This window comes from Callorhinchus milii, unplaced genomic scaffold (genome assembly GCF_018977255.1).
Source record: "Callorhinchus milii isolate IMCB2004 unplaced genomic scaffold, IMCB_Cmil_1.0 Scaffold2, whole genome shotgun sequence".
Taxonomy (NCBI): Eukaryota; Metazoa; Chordata; class Chondrichthyes; order Chimaeriformes; family Callorhinchidae; genus Callorhinchus; species Callorhinchus milii.
This window is the reverse complement of record NW_024704743.1, coordinates 57,574,133-57,594,784: the sequence shown is the minus strand read 5'-3', so window position 1 is coordinate 57,594,784 and position 20,652 is coordinate 57,574,133. Positions and strand designations below refer to the sequence as shown.

Below are 20,652 nucleotides of genomic sequence, written 5' to 3'. Positions count from 1 at the left end.
TAATTATACCGGCTTGTAGCAGTCAGTGGCAAACCCATTACTGATGGCTGATCACAGTTCATGCTGTCGGTCCATTGAATGAAACAAAAGAGACATATGGGTCATTTGTAAAATATAAAATGGAAAGCAGTAAGCCACCAGGAGACCTCTGTATGTTCAGAAAACATAGATGTCCAGCAGGTCCAGGTCTAATAGTCTGAGAAATGATCACGTCCCCAAGTACAATAACAATAATTTGCATTGATATAGTACCTCTCACGCAACAGAAAGTTTCAATGCTCTTGACAAATATAATCATGGACACTGAGAAAGGAAATGGGATTTAATGATATTGACCAAAGGCATGGACGCAGAGATTTCAAATATTATAACTAACATAAATGTTATTATTAGTGATAATACAATACAAGATACAATGCAAAATTACATTTGTAAAGCACCTTTCACGTTGGGAGGATGCCCCAAGGCGCTGAACAGTCAGAGATTAGGACCCGAGCGGTGTGGGTTGGGATCAGGGAGGATAGAAGGCAGAAAGGGTAGGAGGATGGCCAAAGGCGTGGTTGAAAACAAGGGTCTTTAGGCATGCCTTGAAGAAGGCAAGGGTGAGAGCAACACAAAGGGAATGCGGGATGGAGTTCCAGAGGGTCAGGGCAGAGAGGCTGAATGCCCAACCACCGATGGTGAGGTGGGCCGGGGGAGGGCGGGTGTGATGGGTTCACAGAGCCTGGTGCAGGAGAGGAAACGAGCTGCAGAGTTCTGGATGATCTGCAGCTTGTGGAGGGAAGTTAGGAAGGCTGACAAGGAACGTTGGCATAGTCGAGCCTGGAGGCATGTATGAGGGTTTTGGCGGCCTGAGAGGTGAGGTAGTGGCGGAGTCAGGCAATGTTATGGAGGTTGGGAAGGTAGAATGGTTCATGGCACAGATGTGGGACAGAAAGGACAGTTGAGGGTCGAAAATGATGCCTAGCTTACTGACTGATTGACTTGGTCAGGTGAAGTGTGCATCTGTGAATGCTGATGCTGTCAGCATCTGAGGTGTGAAGGCACTGGCGCGAACCCATCAAGAGAGCCTCGATCTTGCTGATATTCTGTCAGGACATCCGTGATCCTGGGGTCGAGGGCAGAGACGAAGAGATAGATTTGGGTGTCATCTGCGTACATGTGGAAGTTAACCCCATGACTATGGATAATGTCATCAAAAGGAAACATGTACAGGTTGAAGAGGAGAGGACCGAGGATAGAGCCCTGAGAACCACGGTGAAGCAACAACTCTTTCAAGGGCCTTGGAAAGGGAGATTTGAGATGGGGTGGTAGTTAGTGATGGGTTCAGGGAAAGTTTTTTTTAAGGAGAGTGATAACAGTTGTTTTTAGGGGGATGGAAATGGTGCCAGTTGACAGGAAGAGGTTTATCAGGTCTGAAAGTAAAGGGGCGAGGAGGTAGAGCTGAGAAGTATGGAGAGGGGTAGGAATGGGGTTGAGGGAGCAGGTGGTGGGTTTCATGTGGTTTACAGTGGTGGTGAGAGAGGAGGGGGAGACAGGTTTGAAGGTGTAGAGGGAGAGATGGGGAGGGGTTGGTGTTTGGGAGGATGGAGGCGGTTGAATGGATCCCTCAATTTTGGTCTTGAGGAAATCCAGCATCTCCTCGCAGTTGGAGGAATGGGCTAGGCATGAGAGGGACGACGGAGGAGCCAGTTGGTAGTGGAGAAGAGAAGCATGGGGTTGTCCTTGGCCTCCCAGCTTACCTTGAAATAGAAGGATGATTTAGCAGAGGCGAGGGCGAACTAATAAGTTTTTATGGGGTACAGTCAGGTCTACCGGTGGACGGTTAAATCAGATTTGAGCTAGGTGCATTTGGCAGCATTATGCAGAGAATGAACACTAAAATATCTTTTTAGAGGCTTCTTAAAAGGACTGAGAGTGATGTCTTGAGATATATCACTACCTGGAATTCCAGACATGAAGTTGAAAGGGCCAGCATATTTCTTACTTGCAGCGACTTCCCACAAATCTAATCTCAATGAAGTATAGATATTTATTGGATTACTGTGCCAAAGTTCTTCCTGAATGTAATGAGGGTTTTATCTGATTAATTCAAGATTTCAGCCCCACATACCAATCTCTGTTTTATCCTTTATTTATTCATTGAAGGGTTTAATAATCAATAAATAAATAATTTGGTTACCCAATCCATAACTGTTTGTGGGACACTGCTGTGTGCAATTGACTGCCACATTTTGCCCACAAAATACACAGTCAATCCATTTTATAGTATATTCTGTGAAGCGCTTTGAGATGCCTCAATGACATAAGGCATTATATTAAATGCAAGGATTATTGTTATAATATTTGATACAGAGTGACTGTCTTACTGTAATTGCGTAACAATGTTGGCCCAGTAGATAGATGATCACCATGCTTAAACTATCCAAACCAGACTGAGATTTCAACCTCCATATGTCATCTGCTCATGGAAATTTCCATGAGTGTTTTGCCACTAGCCTCCCTGACCCCTGATCCCAACCCCCTGCTTCGATCCAAATTCCTGATTGTCCAGTGCCTTGGGACATCCTCCCTATGTGAAAGGCGCTATACAAATGTAATTTATTGTTGAATGCAATGCACATTCTCTCTCTGGCGGTACGCACCATGCTTCCCTAATTCCATACAATATTAGGCACAGGTTGGTAAGAGCCAAGGCTTAGTGACCCTAATTGTGCATTGTTATATTGCTGGAGTTTAAACAGCTAATACCACATAGCATGCCATTGACAACAAGCTTCCTGCTGCTTGTTTAGCTAGGACCACCCTATCCATTAGGGCTTGGCTTGCATGGTTAATAGGGTTTGAGTGGGAAGATTAATCAAAGTGTTTTGTTTTTGGTCAGATTTTGATGATGGATTTTTGTTGACTTGGAGCAGAATCACTGCTCTGTATGACTTGTCTGCCCCTTCAAGTCCTGCTGAGGAGCCAGGCTGGTTGGTCTGTCATCAGCCGTGCCCTTTTATCAAAGGGTGATATTCATAATAACTACCACAAATCAACTGAGAATTCATGTTTGTTTGCAAAAATTAAATTGATACCGCCACTCTTTCCTTAGTAATCAAAGAAGCGCCTTCCTTATTTCACTTCATTATGAACAAAACAGGGACTCTGTATATTTTAATAACAAGACAGCCTTGCAGCTGTTGGACAGCATAATGAAACTGTTCTGCTGTCAACCTTTGACTTACACAGGACACAAGGTTGAATTTGTAAGATGTTTGCTCTAAATTGACTGATTCAGCACTTGTACACAGTGGAATATTAATTATTAACCCCATGTGGTCACCACTTCTCCAATAGATTACCCACTGAGATGGTACAGTTTCTTTAAACTCTGGGGAAAGAAATGCCCAAACCTATAATTACACCAGACAACAACTCTCTTTGCAGTCTGTGGGTTCTTAGCGTAATTGATTTCTAATAGAACTAATACCACAATGACATTATTATGTAGATAGAAATGTATAGATCCAGAACATGCTATTGTGGTCCATTGGATAGCCTTAAGGTTTGAAGAGAACCCGAGACTCGAGGTGGAGTTATAATAATAATAATAATCCTTGCATTTGATAGGCTTGGGATTCCAGTGCAGCTCTTGTTGCCTCAGTCCCCATTTATACCACATGTGTTTGTGACAAATCACCACCAAATATTCAATCTAAAACCTCTAAACATACCTCTTTGACTGTGGTTTAGGACATCTTTGCCATCACCCTCAGCTTCCTCCCCAAGCTTGGGTGCCAAGCAGCCATTGTCAAGTCCTTTAAGACATCTTCCTCACATGAAAGGCACTAAGTGTAAATTGTATTACAACAGTGCCCCCCAAAAATCTTTCTCTATAAAATAAATATTGTTTGGTCAGGTCCCAGAAGGGCTGCAAGTTCAATTCTGGCTGCAACTGGTAATTGACTTTTACTGTCGTTTGGACAGCTTTCAATTGTCCTTTGACATGCTCAGTAAGCGCAATGGACTGCAGTAGACCTGAATCTGTTGAGAGGAGCACATTTCCTCTCTAATAATCCTTGCATTCACTAATATAATAATAATCAAATCCTGGATGAGAGCTAACTTTCTTCAGTTGAACGTTAACCGCCTGAAGCTGTCCTGATTGGCTCCCGTCAGCGCCTCCTCATCTCAGCATCACCATCCATGGTTGCACACTCCACCTTACTAAGCCAGTCCGGAACTTTGGGGTCTTGTTTGACCCTCAACTATCCTTTCTACTCCACATCTGTGCCATGACCCGCTCTGCCTTCCCGCACCTCCGCAATGTCGCCCGGCCCCACCACTGTCTCACACTGCAGGCCACCGAAACCCTCATACATGCTAAATCTAAAAGGGAGTTTAGGAGGAACTTCTTTATGCAGAGAGTGGTGAGAATGTGGAACTCACTGTCAGAAGCTGTGGTCAAAGCAGAAACCATCAACATACTTAAGACAAACCTTGATGCATACATGAGGTAGAAGGGAACAGAGGGGCTTGGGAGAGCAATGCAGGAGAGAGGGATAGGAGGGCTTGAGGCTCATGTGGAGTTTGAACACCAGAACCGACTATTAGGTTAGATAGGCTGTTTCTGTGCTGTAATGTCCTATGCAATTATATTCTATGAACATGGATGAGTGAAGGGTTAAATGATTTGTCTTATTTAATTATTTATTTTGATCATTCAGATTTCGAGAGCTGTCAGAAGCATTATCATTTTCTGTAAGCAGTATTATCTAACATTGCCTTTAACAGACGTTTCCTTTTTCTGACATGGATGTAAATCCCCTCACTTAAATCCTCTAATACATCACAGTCAAGATCGACTTGATAAAATCAAATCTGCTTTGAAATTATATTTTTAATCCCAAATTGTGGTCAGTGGCTGCAAAGTTTTGCCTGTGCTGCAATAACGACATGTCTAAAATTAAATTTTTGAATCTTTGACAGAATTTCACCAATAAAATAAACAACAACAACCTACTTTATATAGCACCCTTCATCGACAATAGCGTCTCGAAGTACTGGATAATAAATAATGATTATAAAGTTTAGGAGAAATTCCTTCATGTGGAGTTGAAAATGTGGAACTCACTGCCGAACTTGGTGGTTGAAGCAGATAGTATAAATACATTTATAAGGAAGCTAGATTGACACATGAGGGAGAAGGGAATAGAAGTTATTTATCAGGAACTACTGAAATTGGTGATGATATTTGATATCATAATAGTCATAATTCTTGGGTTTGATATTGCACCTTTCACGTCAGGAGGACATCTCAAAGCACTTCACAGGAATTTACAGAAAAATATAGTGTTTTATAGGCGAAGGTTAGCAGAAAAAGCCATAAGCAGTTAAAGAATTGCTGCCCTACTTCATAGTCCTGCACACTGCTTTGCACACCAGACCCTGTCCCTAATATTATTCCAATACTTTATATGGAATAGTTTAAATTATGAGCTGCACACAGATATTTTCGGGAGCATATTGGTTCTCTCAAGACATGAGTAATAGAAACCTGTCTAAACTTAATTTAAACCCGAATCTATTTAAAAGAATCCTAATTTACAGAACAAATAAGGCTTAATGCCATTTTCTAAATTAGCAAAGAAATGAAATTTGTTAAGCAGATTCTCAAATGGATTCTTAGATAGAATTTGGCTACTGTATACTAAAGCAGATATTCATAATAATCCTTGTATCTGATGTAATGCCTTATCACATCACTTTTTGTAAAGTGTATTTTGTAGGTGAATATGGCAGCCAATTTGTGCACAGCAATGTCCCATAAGCAGCCACAAAGTGAATGACAAATGTTATTAGATAGCCAGGAAGCAAGGAAGGAATTACTTTCTCTTTTTTGAATAATGCAATGGGATCTTTAACGTTAACTTCTTTAACTTCCACCTGAACAGGTTTTGACATCTCATCCAAAGGACAGCACATTTGACAATGCAGCACACCCACAGCATTGCACTGGAGTGTCTGCCTAGACAATGAGTTCAAAGTCCCAACATGGGAAGGGTTTTTCTCCTGGTGTCTTGATAAACAATTCTCCAGACAAAATTGGTCATTGACTTCAAGGCTATTTGTTGGACATTGGTGTGTGGAAATTGGTTGCTGCATCTGTCCCCCGCCCGGCCGGACCCACTATCGGCGATTGGGCCTTCAGCCTCTCTGCCCCCAGCCTCTGGAAATCCATCCCACATTCTCTTCGCCTTGCACTCTCCCTTGCCTCCTTCACATCTTAAAACCCTCCTCTTAGACCAAGCCTTCGACCTCCCTCCTTCACACCCTGCCCTCCACTCCCTCCGATCCCAACCCCCAGCTCAGATCCAAATCCCTGACTGTCCAGTGCCTTGGGACATCCTCCTGATCTGAACGTTGCTATACAAATGTAATTTTGTATTGATTGTGATAGTTACTACACTTTAAATTCTGCAAAGCATCTTGAGACATTTGAACAGTGAGATAAGGTGATATTGTATATTAAATGCAAAGATTATGTGATGCGTGATATTATGAGCAGTGATAATTCTCACATCAACCAACGAAACGGACACAAGTACTCAAATGTTACACTGGCTTGGGGAGGTGGGTGAGGGGGAAAATTCTCAAATGATAATTATTGGCTATCAACTGCTTGGTCTATGTAATCATCCTCACCCCAGTGATAATATACTTTGCATTTTTGACTCCTACTTCTATTACAACCAGCTCAAAAAAAGAGGGAGAACAGCAGCAAAGCCATGTACAATTACAGTGAAACAAGACGACACTCTCTGCTTGAAGCATTGTTAAAAATTACATTTAGTGCAGTGACAGGAATTTCCTCCAGGTCAGCTGGTAGCCAACACATGCCATATCACAGATAACAATTTTCCCCATATGGGTGTAATTGCAGGACTTATAACAAGCAATTTCCACTGTGTGGACTACTGAGTGCTGGACATTTTGTTTAGCTCCCGGCACAGAATTGCCTATGCACTGAGTTGTCTTTCTCCCTCTGCAGTGTATTTTCTCTGTGATTGCTCATTGGAACAGGCCCACTGACTCAGAGTTGTCAACATCAGCAAACGTTAGTGACACTTGTGATCAGCAAGATTGACATGTATTGCAACCCAATCAAAGCATATGCAGCTTTGTTTCTCTGTAAGAATGACACACATCAAAATAGGTTTCATTTTTAAAGCAGACTGGGTGTTTGTCATTCCTAATGAGTGACACTTACATGGACTGCTATAATTATACCCACAGAATGCAGTTCCATTCCATTAGTGACAAGGCTCAGGTGCCCAGGGAGCTGACTCTCTGCTGTCGATACCATCAGCTTCTGCTAGCTTTGTGCTGTAGTGTGGGCAGAAAAAGGAGAAAACAAAGTGTATTGGGGTCAATATTACTGCTGAAGTGTGCCCTTATCCCTGCTGACTATCTCCTTTCTGTATGCCTTCCAACTATCTCTACTTTGTTACTAGGAGATGGAACGTAGCCAGTATTTAGACTTTATCCATCGCTTGCAAATATGAACCCTGGTTACAGTCAGCTCATCCACTAGCAGAACCTCTGCTTGTAACCACTAGGCAAACACCCAGTCTGCTATTCCTGAAATATACTATACTGCATTTGTTCACTTTGTGTGTCCACTGTATGCGAGAGAGTTCAATCTTAACATTTATCTCAAACTATTCAATCACAGACCAGGATCAATTTATTTTATTCTAAATATACAAATGTTGCATTTTTATGGACCTTTCGTGTTTGTTTAGAAGATTCAAACTACCAGTTTGATTTTAAATGTCATAAAAAAGATTGTGATCGACCATTTAATAACATCAAAAGGCAACCTGTTCAAAGTTCCCAAGACACTCAATGCACCGCATGACAGCTTTGAGCAGGGCAAACCTCACTGCTCCTGTTACCACTTCTTCCCAGGAGGTGTTAGGAGCAGGCCTCCAGTGCTATTGATGCTGGCTGATTCCCAACTGATCCTGCAAGCTTGGCAATGAATCCCTGCCAAATCGTGGTGTTTCACTCCAAAAGGTGCAATATAAACACAGCAATACATTAGTGAGCTTTGTGAACTGTGCGACACAATGGGCTTGTGTGCTTTTCCTTGTACATCTGGGGCTTGAATTCAAATGCAGCCTCTTGAGGTGTCCTAAATGAAATGATTCAGTCTGTCACAGCCCAGTTCTCAGTGGGCATGGTTCCACAGAATAAAACTCCCCATAATTCACCACTAATGAAAAATAAATTGTCAGCTCCACACAGTAAGGCTGCCAATTGTATGGGAAACAGAACTGTGTCACTAATAAAGCATAGGAAAGTGCATGTGGGGGGTGGAGGTGGGGGGAAGGAGAAAATCTAACCAAGTCCAGATTGACTCCATTTACATGGCATTTTAGAACACATCCAGAATTTGGCAAATGTTGAATTCAATCTTAATTGAAGTTTGTTTTCTGTAGGGCTGAAAAGAAAACTTAAAGCAAACCAGATTTGTCTAAGAAATTCAGAACTTACTGAAACACCATTTAAATAGAGGCAAAAATCAATGAAAAGCCAGGTTGGAATTTCTCCCTCAAGGGATGCTTCTGAAGTTAGGATTAAAGCCCATTGCTAGTTTACAGTAAATGCTTCTAACCTGTACTAAATCTGACTTGAGCGATTGATGTGAACACTCAATACAAAATGATGGTCTATATCCAGTAAAGACATCCCTCATCTTTATGAGCACAAAAAAACAAGATATCACAGACTTTTTGAGAGCGCACAATGCCCTTTTGAATACTAATAGGTATTTAGTGTACTTCTGAAATTTCTTTATAAAACTAAAATAAATATCTAAGAAATTTTAGACCCTTCAAATTGGCTTTGTGGTGCACAAGAACTGATTTTTAAATGTTGCCAATTCTAGCGAAACACAACCATTCCCAGTTCAACCTGCTCAGTTTACTCGTGCTTATTTATTTGGGCAGGGCACAGCACACTATTTGCTGGGTTATACCTATTTCTAGCTCAGTGACAAAGTGCGAGATAGGTTATGTGTTTGGGTACAGCCTGGAAGTCACCATCGCCAGAAGTGAAGTGCAGCCTATAAGTAAAATGTTTAATCCATCGCCTGCCTTTTCTTTATCACCTTCACCAAATTGAAACAATTATAATTTTTACTGTTAATGATGTAAGTAGAAATAGTATTATGTGCCAAATTAAAGAGGTAGTATAAGCATAAGTAGATTCTTGACCCAAGAAAGAGAAGGTCCTATATCCAACAGGGATGAGCACTAATCTGAAGTGACAACCCAAACTGAGGCAAATTGGATTACTCTAAAAGTGTAATATTGTCTGAATTGGGATTTCTTTCGGGTGGCCTGTCCCTTTAAAATAATTGGCTATAGAAGGGAAGAGGAGGAGGCAAAACATAGCCTTTTCTCACATCTCAAATGATGGCTGGGGTTGCAACTGGTACGTAACCAGGTAAATAACAGTGACGTTATATTTTTCATTACTTGTTTCTTGGCTTGTAGATATTTTTATGGTGTTTTTCTGGGTGGTGTGTGTGTTTAAGGCAAGACCAGACCAGACAGGACCTGGTTGCTGGTGAATCTCAACATTATCTCACTGATCTGCCGACTTTTGATCTCACAATATGGATTATGGGAGGCTCTGAAGTTTTAAATTTCTCAAAGCAAAGTCCTAATTTGTTTAAATGCTCATTCCACAAACTGAACATGTTGAGGCTTTTGCTCCCAGCACACATCTCTGGCAGGAGTACAGAATTCCTCATTCCTATGAAAGTCAGCACATTGCTATGCATTAATGATCTCCATACAGTGACAATTTCGAACAGGATTCCTTATAGAAGCACTCAAGAGTCGCAAATGGAAGATTCCTTATGATAACCAGAAGGATGTCACACTGATCCAACCCATGGGAATCGTTCTCCAATGCATTGCAGACCCCTTTGCAACTCTGTGATCATCCTGTTATTTGGGGTAATCAGAAAACAGAGACCCAGTGCTTGGTTTATCCTGTATTGCAGACTGGTTATAACACTGAACTGATCACAGCATTGGGCAAAAGAGACACTACTACATCAGACTCTGTGTGAGCTGCTGGCGAGCTGCAGCCTGTTTAGAAACCCAAGGCATCAACCAGATTGTAAACTGATCAGCCAGTGTGCTGAGATGCCAGCAAACACCAACAGCGTTTTACTATAGCGTCTTTCACGTCGGGAGGACGTCCCAAGGCACTGGATTGGGAAACTCCGAAGTTTGAAATCTCTCAAAGCAAAGTCCTAATTTGCTAAGAGTGGTTTTTCATGCAGTGTGCAAACTGATTCTCTCTGGTTCCCGATCCCCATCTGAATGCTTATTTGATACGGGAGCCTAAGCCATGATCTCAGCAAGTAATACAGGGGAACTTCACAACAGTGCACAGGACACTCACTCACACCCGATCCGACGCTTTGCTCCTTGAAGCTGAATTACAAATCTTCCCATTATTTCTGGCTCGACATACGAGATGCTCACCAGCACATGCAGGTAACTAATCCTGCAAATGCTTCAATAATCCCCTTTGGAAAAAAAACAAGGGAAAGACACACAGGGATGTATTGCTCGGCGGCTTTGCTGATTTGAGTGCCAGATTCCCTTCTCTGGGAGTTCAAGACCAAAATCTCAGTCACTGGGATCGTTCAAACCTCACTGTTTTCTGTCTGTGGGCATGTTGGTGCCAGCTCCTGCTTGGGCTGCTGGATGGAGCACTTTCTAGGGACACCGCTTTCAGTCTCAGAGAGGGGAAAAGCACACATCAGGACCAGTCCTGCTCCAGAGAAACAAGACTTCCCTCTGTTTGCTCACTGAGGAGGGTTAGACACGAGTCACTGAGATACCTTCGGTCTCAGTCCATCCCTACACTAACTGTCTCAGTCCATCCCTGCACTAACTGTCTCAGTCCATCCCTACACTAACTGTCTCAGTCCATCCCTACACTAACTGTCTCAGTCCATCCCTACACTAACTGTCTCAGTCCATCCCTACACTAACTGTCTCAGTCCATCCCTGCACTAACTGTCTCAGTCCATCCCTGCACTAACTGTCTCAGTCCATCCCTGCACTAACTGTCTCAGTCCATCCCTACACTAACTGTCTCAGTCCATCCCTACACTAACTGTCTCAGTCCATCCCTACACTAACTGTCTCAGTCCATCCCTACACTAACTGTCTCAATCCATCCCTGCACTAACTGTCTCAGTCCATCCCTGCACTAACTGTCTCAGTCCATCCCTACACTAACTGTCTCGGTGGGTGGTAGCAGTAGGGATCTGACAGTGAAGACACAAAGTAAAAAAAAATACATATTTTGTTTTACACCTTCCTCCCCTCCCACGTCCACCACATTTGTTTTCAAACAATACATAGTAAAAGTCTCCCAAGGGGAACAATCCGAGAAAAAAAAAATCACCGTAAAAGCCATCAGTTAAAAACATCATCATTTGCAATCCAGTTCAAAAATGATTGATTGAGGACCCTTTTTTTGTGCATTTGTCCTACCTGGTCGCCACACATATACAGACTGAAACTCTTCTTCTGCTTGTGCCTTAACATCCCAGATCCCAAAGGCCAGGGCTAACACCACACCAAAGTGTTGTGCTGAGAGAGCACAGTTCTTTGAACATCTGAAAGAAGTGGTGCGTGTTCTCCTTAGTCTCATAGCTCCAGACACAGCAGGGGCTGCTTGCTTCAGTGTTACTCCAGTTCCGCAGACAAAGGATATTGTAACCCCTTTCCCTGGTAGCAATGCTTCTTTCTTGTCTTCACTTTATATTCCCCTTTTGATGGGACAGTCTCACACGCTCTGCATGCAGGAGGCTCTTCCCGGGGAGGTTGCCTGCCTGAAGTGCGAAAATGAGATGTCTGTCATCAGCAAACAATAAAGACCTGAAGTGCAGAAGCTCTTTTTGTTTTCCCTCCTGGCAGTCAGTGTGTGGCTAGCGGCAGGTTTCCATCAGCTGAGTCAAGCAGCTGTCCACATGGGGCTCTGGCTGATACAGTGGGTCACTCGGGTCTTGTCTGCGGCAGCAGTCAGTCACTGGGGCAATTCACACCAGCTGCACAGAGAGAGGGAAAGAAGCAAACCCTGTAATGCCACTGTCTCGATATGCTGCATAATGATGCTTTCTGCACCCATAAGCATGTGGTAAAGGCACATAGCAAGTGCGTGTCTGCACCTGCACCTCCCAGAAACTCAAATGTAGGGGGAAGGATTTCCAGGGACCGTCCCCCTGGGAGGGCTGTCATTTTTCAACCCTCCCCTCATCCAGCCTTTTCACATGTATTAGATTAAAATGCATTGATCATATAATTCCCACTCACAGCCTGGTTACGTATTCTGACACCGCAGCAAATTAGCAGTGAGGATGCTGCACATTCATTTTTTTTTGTTTATCTTCCACTTTTCACCTCTAAGAGGGAATTAAAGGCTCAGGAAGGCTGGCAGTGTGTCCATATGATCACCCCAGATAAGCACGTGTGGATTACCTTTCCTCAGCTGTCAGAAAACAAGCAACAATCATAAGATTATCAGCAGATAAAGAAGGGCATTGAGAAACTGTATTGCTGCAGCCTTGGTGTGTCCCAGTTAGAGACTGAGAATTAAGTCGAACCAGCAATAGCTATTCCAAGGCTGTACAACACTGTAACGCTGAGAGCTTCGTTTAATCGGGACAGGCAACTGTGCAATGACACTCTCTATTTTGTAGCAGTCTGGGTCACAAAATCTCAATCATTCCAATGTGGTTCACTGCAGTTTCGAGAGATAACCTTGATCTTTCTGAGAATTGAACGGTTTTCACAATGCAAACCCACCCCCACACACATTCACAGCTGAATATCCTGCAGATTTTTTTGCAATGATCAATTGAATGCATGCTGACTAGAATACAAATTTACATTTATATAGCATATTTCACGTCGGGAGGACGTGCTAAGGTGCTTAACAATACTGGCTTGGCATCTCCGAGTTAGTCGGGTGGGTAGAGTTAGAGGTGGGGAGGGGAAGGATGACTGAAAACAAGGTCAAAGAGATAGATCTTGAGATGGACCAAATGGCTAAAAGCATTGTGAACATGATGACTGGCTGGTTAAATGTGAATCAATTGCTGCAACGTAAATGAGCTGGAAATATTTTAGTTAAGAGCTTCATGGTAAAAGTTGGTGGGAATAATAACAAACTAGGAACAACGTGGACATTGGGAAACAACCAATGTCAGCATCTTCAGTGATAGGAAACACTGTAATAAGAACATATGGAAAAGCTTCACAGATAATAGTAACAAACGGAAGGGAAGGTGGGGGAAATAGCTGATAAAACATCAAACATATGTTGGAAAGAGATGTGGTTGTTGCTCCATCCTTCAGAGGGTTTTATGCAGAAGTGGCTCCATCAATTGATAAACATATTTCAATTGCTCAGATGTTAAATGTGAAAACAAAAACTACTTTCTGGGATTGATGTCAATTAGCAGACTTCCATCTATACAAAACCTGAATAATTGGTTATATATTTTAAATGATTATTCAGACCAGTTCTACATATACTGTCGCCGGTAACTATTCTCGAAGATGCAAAACTAGGGATAACATTTTAGAATGAAGTAGCACAGTATGTTATACAAAATGCAAATAATATGATAATAATCCTTACTTTTGATATAGCACCTTTCACTTGGGAGGGTTTCTTGGAGTGCTTCACAGAATATACTGTAAAGTATAGGGACTGTATTTATAGGCAAATACAGCAGCCAATTTGTGAATGATAATGTTCCACAAAGAACCATGAAGTGAATGATATTTTAAAACATATTTGGAAGATCATCATTTCTACCTGTTCAGGTGAATGTTAAAGATCCCATGGTACTATTCAAAAAGTCAAGGGAGTTTCTCCCAATGTCCTGGCCAACAATTCCCCAAATAAAATTGATCACTCCTTCCTTGGCTGTTTGTGCAACAGTGTTATGCTGTCATTGCTGCCACATTTACCTATAAATACATAGTCATTGCACTTTACAATAAAATTGTGTGAAACGCTTTGAGAAGTCTTGATGACGTGCTGAAGCACTAAATCAAATGCAATAATTATTATTGTTGTTGGCGAAACTCCTTTATCTTTTAAAAGCAATGCTACGGGATCTATAACATCCTCCTGAACAAGCAAAATGGCTGTGGTTTAATGTCTCACCCTACAATGCACCTTCTACATTGCAGGAACTCCCCACCCCACCCAGCACTGCACTGACCGTAAGCCTAGATTGCAAGTTCAAATTCCTGACATGGGGCTCGAACCCACAACCTCGTGACTCAGAGGCGAGCGTGCTACTGTTTGAACCAGGCTGGTACCTGCATCACTTTAATCAATTTATTATTAGTGTCCATGTTATATATTTAAGAGGAGCACAGATTTTAAGGTTAGATAAGGTGCTATCCCATTGCCTTTGTGGCTCTGCTAAATGTTGTTTGTGCATGATTCATGCCATTTTGTGGCACTCAGTCAGTTTACCATTTTCACCTCCGCCCAGTCACAGGTTCCCTAGGTGCTGTCAGTAGGTGGTTTGCGCTGATTCATACTGAACACACCAGCTTTGGTAACTATACTGACATGTGGGAAGCATGATAAAACAACAATACACCAAGGGAAAAATGCCATACTTGCAAACTCCCTGATCTGTTTGCAAAGTTTTCCACTTCACTTCATGGCTCACTGAGTAAATGGTGCCATTTGTCAACGGTTGAGCCTTGCACACAGGACCAGTCCCAGGTTCAATTCCCCATCTACCTCAGCCAAAGAGGCGTGGGGGAGCATGAGCTACAATTAGAGTCAGTGCCTTCAGGCCAAACAACCATTGACCTGCTGGAAACTGTACTTTGCGTCTATTGGGAAAGAATGGGATTATTGGGAAAGAACAGTGACTCCAACTCACCTGGTTAAGTATCCTTTGACTTTTCATTGTCTAAGTTCATACAAAAATGGCCATTTGGGTGAGATAGTGGGGATTGATGAAGGGAATTGTACATGAGGAAGCCAATGAGGAGGGTTGCCCACAAACATACAGTCAATTCACTTTACAGTGTATTCTGTGAAGCGCTTTGGGACGTCCTCCCGACGTGAAAAGCGCTATATCAAATTCAAGGATTATTATTATTATTATTTGAAAAAATAAGCAAAGTAACAGAAGAGGAAGAGAGGAAAAAGGGAGAACATTGGATGAAAAATATATCTCTCTTATTTCTCTGCGCAATCTATGATTTAGCATAAAATAATCCCTCAAATACCCTGAAATCATTTATTCCCTAAATCTTTGAAAAATACAGCTTGTCAATTTATTGTCTGGTGCATGAGTACATGACCATTCACCTCCATGTCACAGCGGTTGGGTCCAGAACCTAAGTTGTGCATTGAAGTACCAGTCTGCAGATCATGGCATTGAATTGCTAGATATCATCTTCACCCAACAAAAAATACAGAGTAAAGTTAGTAATGCCTCTGATTGGCAGGCCAACAAAATGTCTGAAGTTAGTCATTGACAAACACTGAGAAGGAGACGGATAGTGGGAGAATGAGGATGGTGACTAGAGCCACAGTCATAGTTAGGTTTCTGAAGGCTTTTGAACATACAAATGGAGCGAGATGGAGAGGTTGAAACATGATTGAGGGTCTTGGTAGAATTAGGCATGAGATAGGATGCGGAGGGGCAAAGTGGCAGAAATGTGGTTCTGATTAGAGATTACATGTGAGGAAGAGAAGAGAGTTCAGTGAGCTGGTGAGAGAGGTTGTGAGGGTTGAGGAAACAAGGAGGAATTGGCAGGAGCTGTGGAGGTTAGCTTCTGTCTTGTCCAATTTTATCTCTCAGGTCTTATTCAGATTGAGATAGCCCAGTATTCTTTGATTAAGCTCAGAACATCCATTTTCAAAAATAATTCAGAACCCAAGTTCAATTCAATCCTCAGCTCTCTTTCCTCCGCTGATTCTCTGATCCATACCACATTTCCACAATTTTACCACTGCCTGTATTTCTTCTTTACATCCAAATGTGCAAAGACTCTCATTCATAGCTTTGTCACTTTCAGATCTGATTTATCAAATAGCACCCCAAGCTTTTCAGATACCTCTCATTATTCAGAAAGCAAGCAGGTTATTTCAAAACGCATTTTAAATAAGAAAAAAAATGTGTTTCAGAATACCACAATTTTGACTCCAAAATGTATTCCACGCTGTGGGATCACAGACTGATTGAAGTGTTGGTTTATACAAGTTAAATTAAAAATCAATAATTCAGGTCAGTGAAGTAACGCATCTCCAATGTGTATATGCTAGTGACCACTGCTAAACAGAACTGTTAAAACACAGAAACGCGACAGAATAAATGGAATAAGTCACATGGGATCACTGAATATGTTGTTCTTTCACATGCATGAGAGACCTACATCACTCACAGGCACCTGCAGCACTTGTGAGTTATGGGTCTGCCACACTCATGAAGGAATCACTATATGTAAAAGTCCACGGTGAGGTACTCTCTGCTTGCTTAGAAAAATGTCACGTTACCCTTATATCACACATCTCCTGAAAGAGCTGCAGTGTGATATGTTCATTCAACTCCCTTCAGGTAGCTTCAAACTGGAGCAAAAACACATTTATAACCCCTTGCCTCCTCCCCGGGATTTCCACTTCCAGAATACTCACCCTATCATCCTCCCATCACAACATCAAGCTGTTTTTTTTAAATGAGTCCAGTGTCCTGGCTTTAACCACCCTTCCTGTTCCAGTTGTTAATTACCCTCTAGCTAAAGGAAAGCCTCCTGAAATTACCCTTTACAATTCCACACCGATGTCCTCTTGTTCTACTGCCTTGGTGCATCCCAAAGTAATGATCTATTGTTTGCCTGCCAGGAGCCCAATAGGCTCTTTCCCTCACACTGCATGTCCAACCTACAATTGCGTAAAAGTATCAATTTGAGTCTCCAGGCCAAGCAGACAGGACGTTGATTTAACATCTCATTCCAAAGGATGGCACCACCAACAAAGAGGTACTTCTTCAGCCTTGTACTGGAGTAGCCTGAAGCATGAGCTCAAGTCCTGATGTGGAGCTCCACATGTCTTTCTGACATTGGAGGCAAAAGCACTACCAACTGAGCCAAGCTGACACAAACCAAATTGATATTAACAGAGTACACAGTCTCCACTGTAAGTGTAAGTGATGCCGCTTTCCCCTTTAACTTGAAGGAAAAATCAATGGCCCCTATTTAAAAGAGAAGGGCGTTTCTCTCCATGTCCTGGCTGACAATCAACAACAACAACTTGCATTTATATCCTCTGCATGAAATTGGTCATTCACTTTATGGCTGCGGAGCAAAATGGTTACCACATTTTGTAGACAAATTATCACAACGTCACTACACTTTACAAAAAATACCTGAGAAGTGCTTTGAAACTTTAGACTTTATAGGTGTTGCATCAAATATTAGATTATTGACAGGAAATGAAATTGGATATGCAAAGCTTATCTTTTTCTCACAAGGAACAGTAAGAATGACAGGAACTAAGAAGCAATAATGTATTAAACATCCTACACATGTACTTGTAAAAGGGACTGTCTTCGCAGCTTAACACTTTTCATTGGGCATGAATCCAATGTGCTGTTTTCCACTGTCTTATGGGGATGATAGTGTAATTGTGCTGCCCACTCAAATAGCTTATACTATCAACAAACTCTGAGTGTTTCCACACATTCAGTCTCAGCATTGAGTGCAAACAGATTAAAAATACAAGTCAACCATAAGGTGAATGTTTGGAAAATCAGCTTTAAAAGTACATCCCTTTGCATAGATATTGCAAACATGAAGATTTCTCATTGGGTGGTAACATTTATAGATTGTTCAAAGTGGTTATAACTTGTTTTAAAGGCAGGGGCTACAATAGTGCAAATTATTCATAAAGCTTCTACATAAATAAAGCAAACATGAAGATCACAGAAAGATTTATCTTTGAAGCACCTTCATCCATGTCAATTGGGTAGGAATTTATGTATATCAGGAATTTGCTGGAAAATTCAAACTGCATGTATTTTGATTTTGAATGTAGTTAGCACTGAATACTCACACACAAGTTGCTTTTTCTGAAGTTATTTTAGAACTTCTGTTAATGTCGAATTAACAACCAGTCTGCTTTGCATAGACTTCAAACAGTGTGAACTGCCACCTGGAAAGATGATCATCCTGTGATCTGAAATTAGGCTTTTAAACATAACAAGTAATGAAGTTAAGCTAAAGGGCACAGTTCATTTTAGTTTGATAAAACTATCATAGAAGTCAACAAAATGAACAGATGTTTAAAACTAAGATATGCTTCAAATCAACACCCCACCTTCTCTTTCATCCTATATTCTCCTGACATATCCATGTTTGATCAATATGACTGCATGTTTTAGAAGAGAAGTCCTGGTACTCAAGTTTCAGCCTGGCTCGGTAGGTGTTAGTCTGGCTGAATTAGTTGCACTCTTGCCTCAGAGTTAAAAGGCTGTGGGTTCAAGCCCCGTGTTGGGACATTGAATACACAGGCTAGGCTGACTCCCCACTGCAGCGCTAATGCTGCATTGCTGAAGGTACTTTCCTTCAGTTGAGACCTTAAACCAAGATCCTGTCTGCCTGTTCAGGTGGAGGTTCAACTCCTTTGACACTGTCAAAATGTGAAAAGAGAAAGGAGTTTCTCCCAGTGTCCAGGCCAACAGTCACCTCGATAATAGTTGGTTATTCACTTTATGGCTGTTTGTGAGACATTGCTCTGCACAAATTGGTTGCCACATTTGTCTACAAAATAGAGTCACTGCAATCCACAGTAGATCCTGTGAAGCTCTTTGAAATATCCTGAGGTGAAAGACTCAACATCAAATGTAAAGATTATTACTGTTATTGTGTTTTTCCAACCCACTGTGCTCTGACACTATCTACTTCCAGAGCAGACTATTTCCTGGTTGATAGGAATTATAATTTTTAAGAAACCTTACATTTGATAGTGTACCTTTCATGTCAGAAGGCCACCTCACAATGCTTTACAGGTGTACTGTAAAGTGGAAGGAGGATGCAAATTTAATGTTGTAAGCGAATTATAAAATGTAACATAACAAATTCAACACATTAGATCCCAATATGTTGAAAAGATCAATCGAAGGATTTTTTAGTCTGTGAATAATATATTTTATATTTAGATCCCATTTTTAAACTTTTAAAAAAATTATTGCCCCCATCACACATCAATTCTGGCTGAGAGATAGAAAAGAATCTCCCAAATACCTGCTAAAGTTGCTTGATGAGACGATTAACAAGTGGAAGAGGACACAATGATGTGATTTCTGTGGTTGGTGGAAATGGTTGGTGTTTCCTCTGCCAGTGAGCCTGAGATTGCAAATTCCCTGATTTACTTGTCACAGTGCTTTGACAATCCGACACTCAGTTGGTGATTCTTTCTGGTAATTTAATTTTTGATGCACTACCTTCTGTACATGATTGATAGTAATAATCTTCACATCTGATTTAGCCACTGTAAGATCAAAACATTTCAAAGTCCTTGCTAGGTAATTGTTATCAAATGAATTACCTGTATTTGTAGGCAAGCACACAGCAAATGAAGTCAATGATAATTTATTTGAAAAATTGATGGTCAGGATCCAAGGGAGAAATATTCTCCTCATTCCATTTTGTGTCATGGGATCTTTCGAGTCCACTTGGACAGGTTCTACCAATTGAACCAAAATTTACATTGTGATAGATTGCGTAAATAATAAACTCTGAGATGCTATCCTGTGTGAAAGATAAAATATACTGTATATTTATATATATACATGTATATATAATTATATTATATATTTATTCTATATAAATACAAGTTGTTATTCAATATGTTACACTTGCTGGGTTCTCTAAAAGCTGAAACTGGAACACTATATTAGAGCCCTTTTTTTGGTGGAGAAGTGGGTCAGCTGGGTTTGCGCACAGCAATGTCCCACAAACAGTCGTAGATTGAAAATGACCAATTTATTATTGTTTTTGGTTTTGGAGGGATTATTATTAGGCTCTGTGTGGAGTAAGGAAACTTGCCCAAGGTTTCGCCCTGCCTGGAATTGAACTCAGGTCTCTCACTTGCAAAGCGAGTGCTCTAACCACTGAGCTACAGGACTCCACAAAGGAATGTGCACTGTCTCCCTAGAGGGAGCCACCTTGCTTACCTACTTTCAGAAAACATTATCATTGAACTCATAAGATATCAGAGATGATTTCATACCTTCAATGTTTTGAATCAATGTTGTGAATGGTGGCCCTACCTATAATGTCAGCAAAGGGGAAAAAAAACTGGGGGCATCCATTACGACACCTCAAGAAGTGCCTTTTCCCTGAATCTGCAGAGGATTCAAAATAAATTTGCTTTGGATAGTGCCCATTGGAATTTTTCTGGCTGTGCTTCAGTGGAGATCTCAAGCCAACCATATTCCCCCAGGGATGTGTTATTTCTGTTTATACTACTTCCCTTCACAGATCTTTTCCATGAATCAGAGACAGGGACAGACAAAAAAGGGAA

At 41.4% G+C, this 20,652-nt stretch overlaps 1 protein-coding gene across 1 annotated transcript in view; it reads right to left on the bottom strand.

The window, feature by feature from the left end:
* thsd7aa (thrombospondin, type I, domain containing 7Aa) overlaps positions 1–11,999 on the bottom strand; it is a 209,744-nt gene extending 197,745 nt beyond the window's left edge. Inside the window, exon 1 of the mRNA XM_042331989.1 lies at positions 11,577–11,999. Coding sequence (XP_042187923.1) covers positions 11,577–11,736 — 160 coding nt within the window. The 5' untranslated portion in view covers positions 11,737–11,999. The remainder of the gene's footprint in view (positions 1–11,576) is intronic.
* Positions 12,000–20,652: the final 8,653 nt, after the last annotated feature.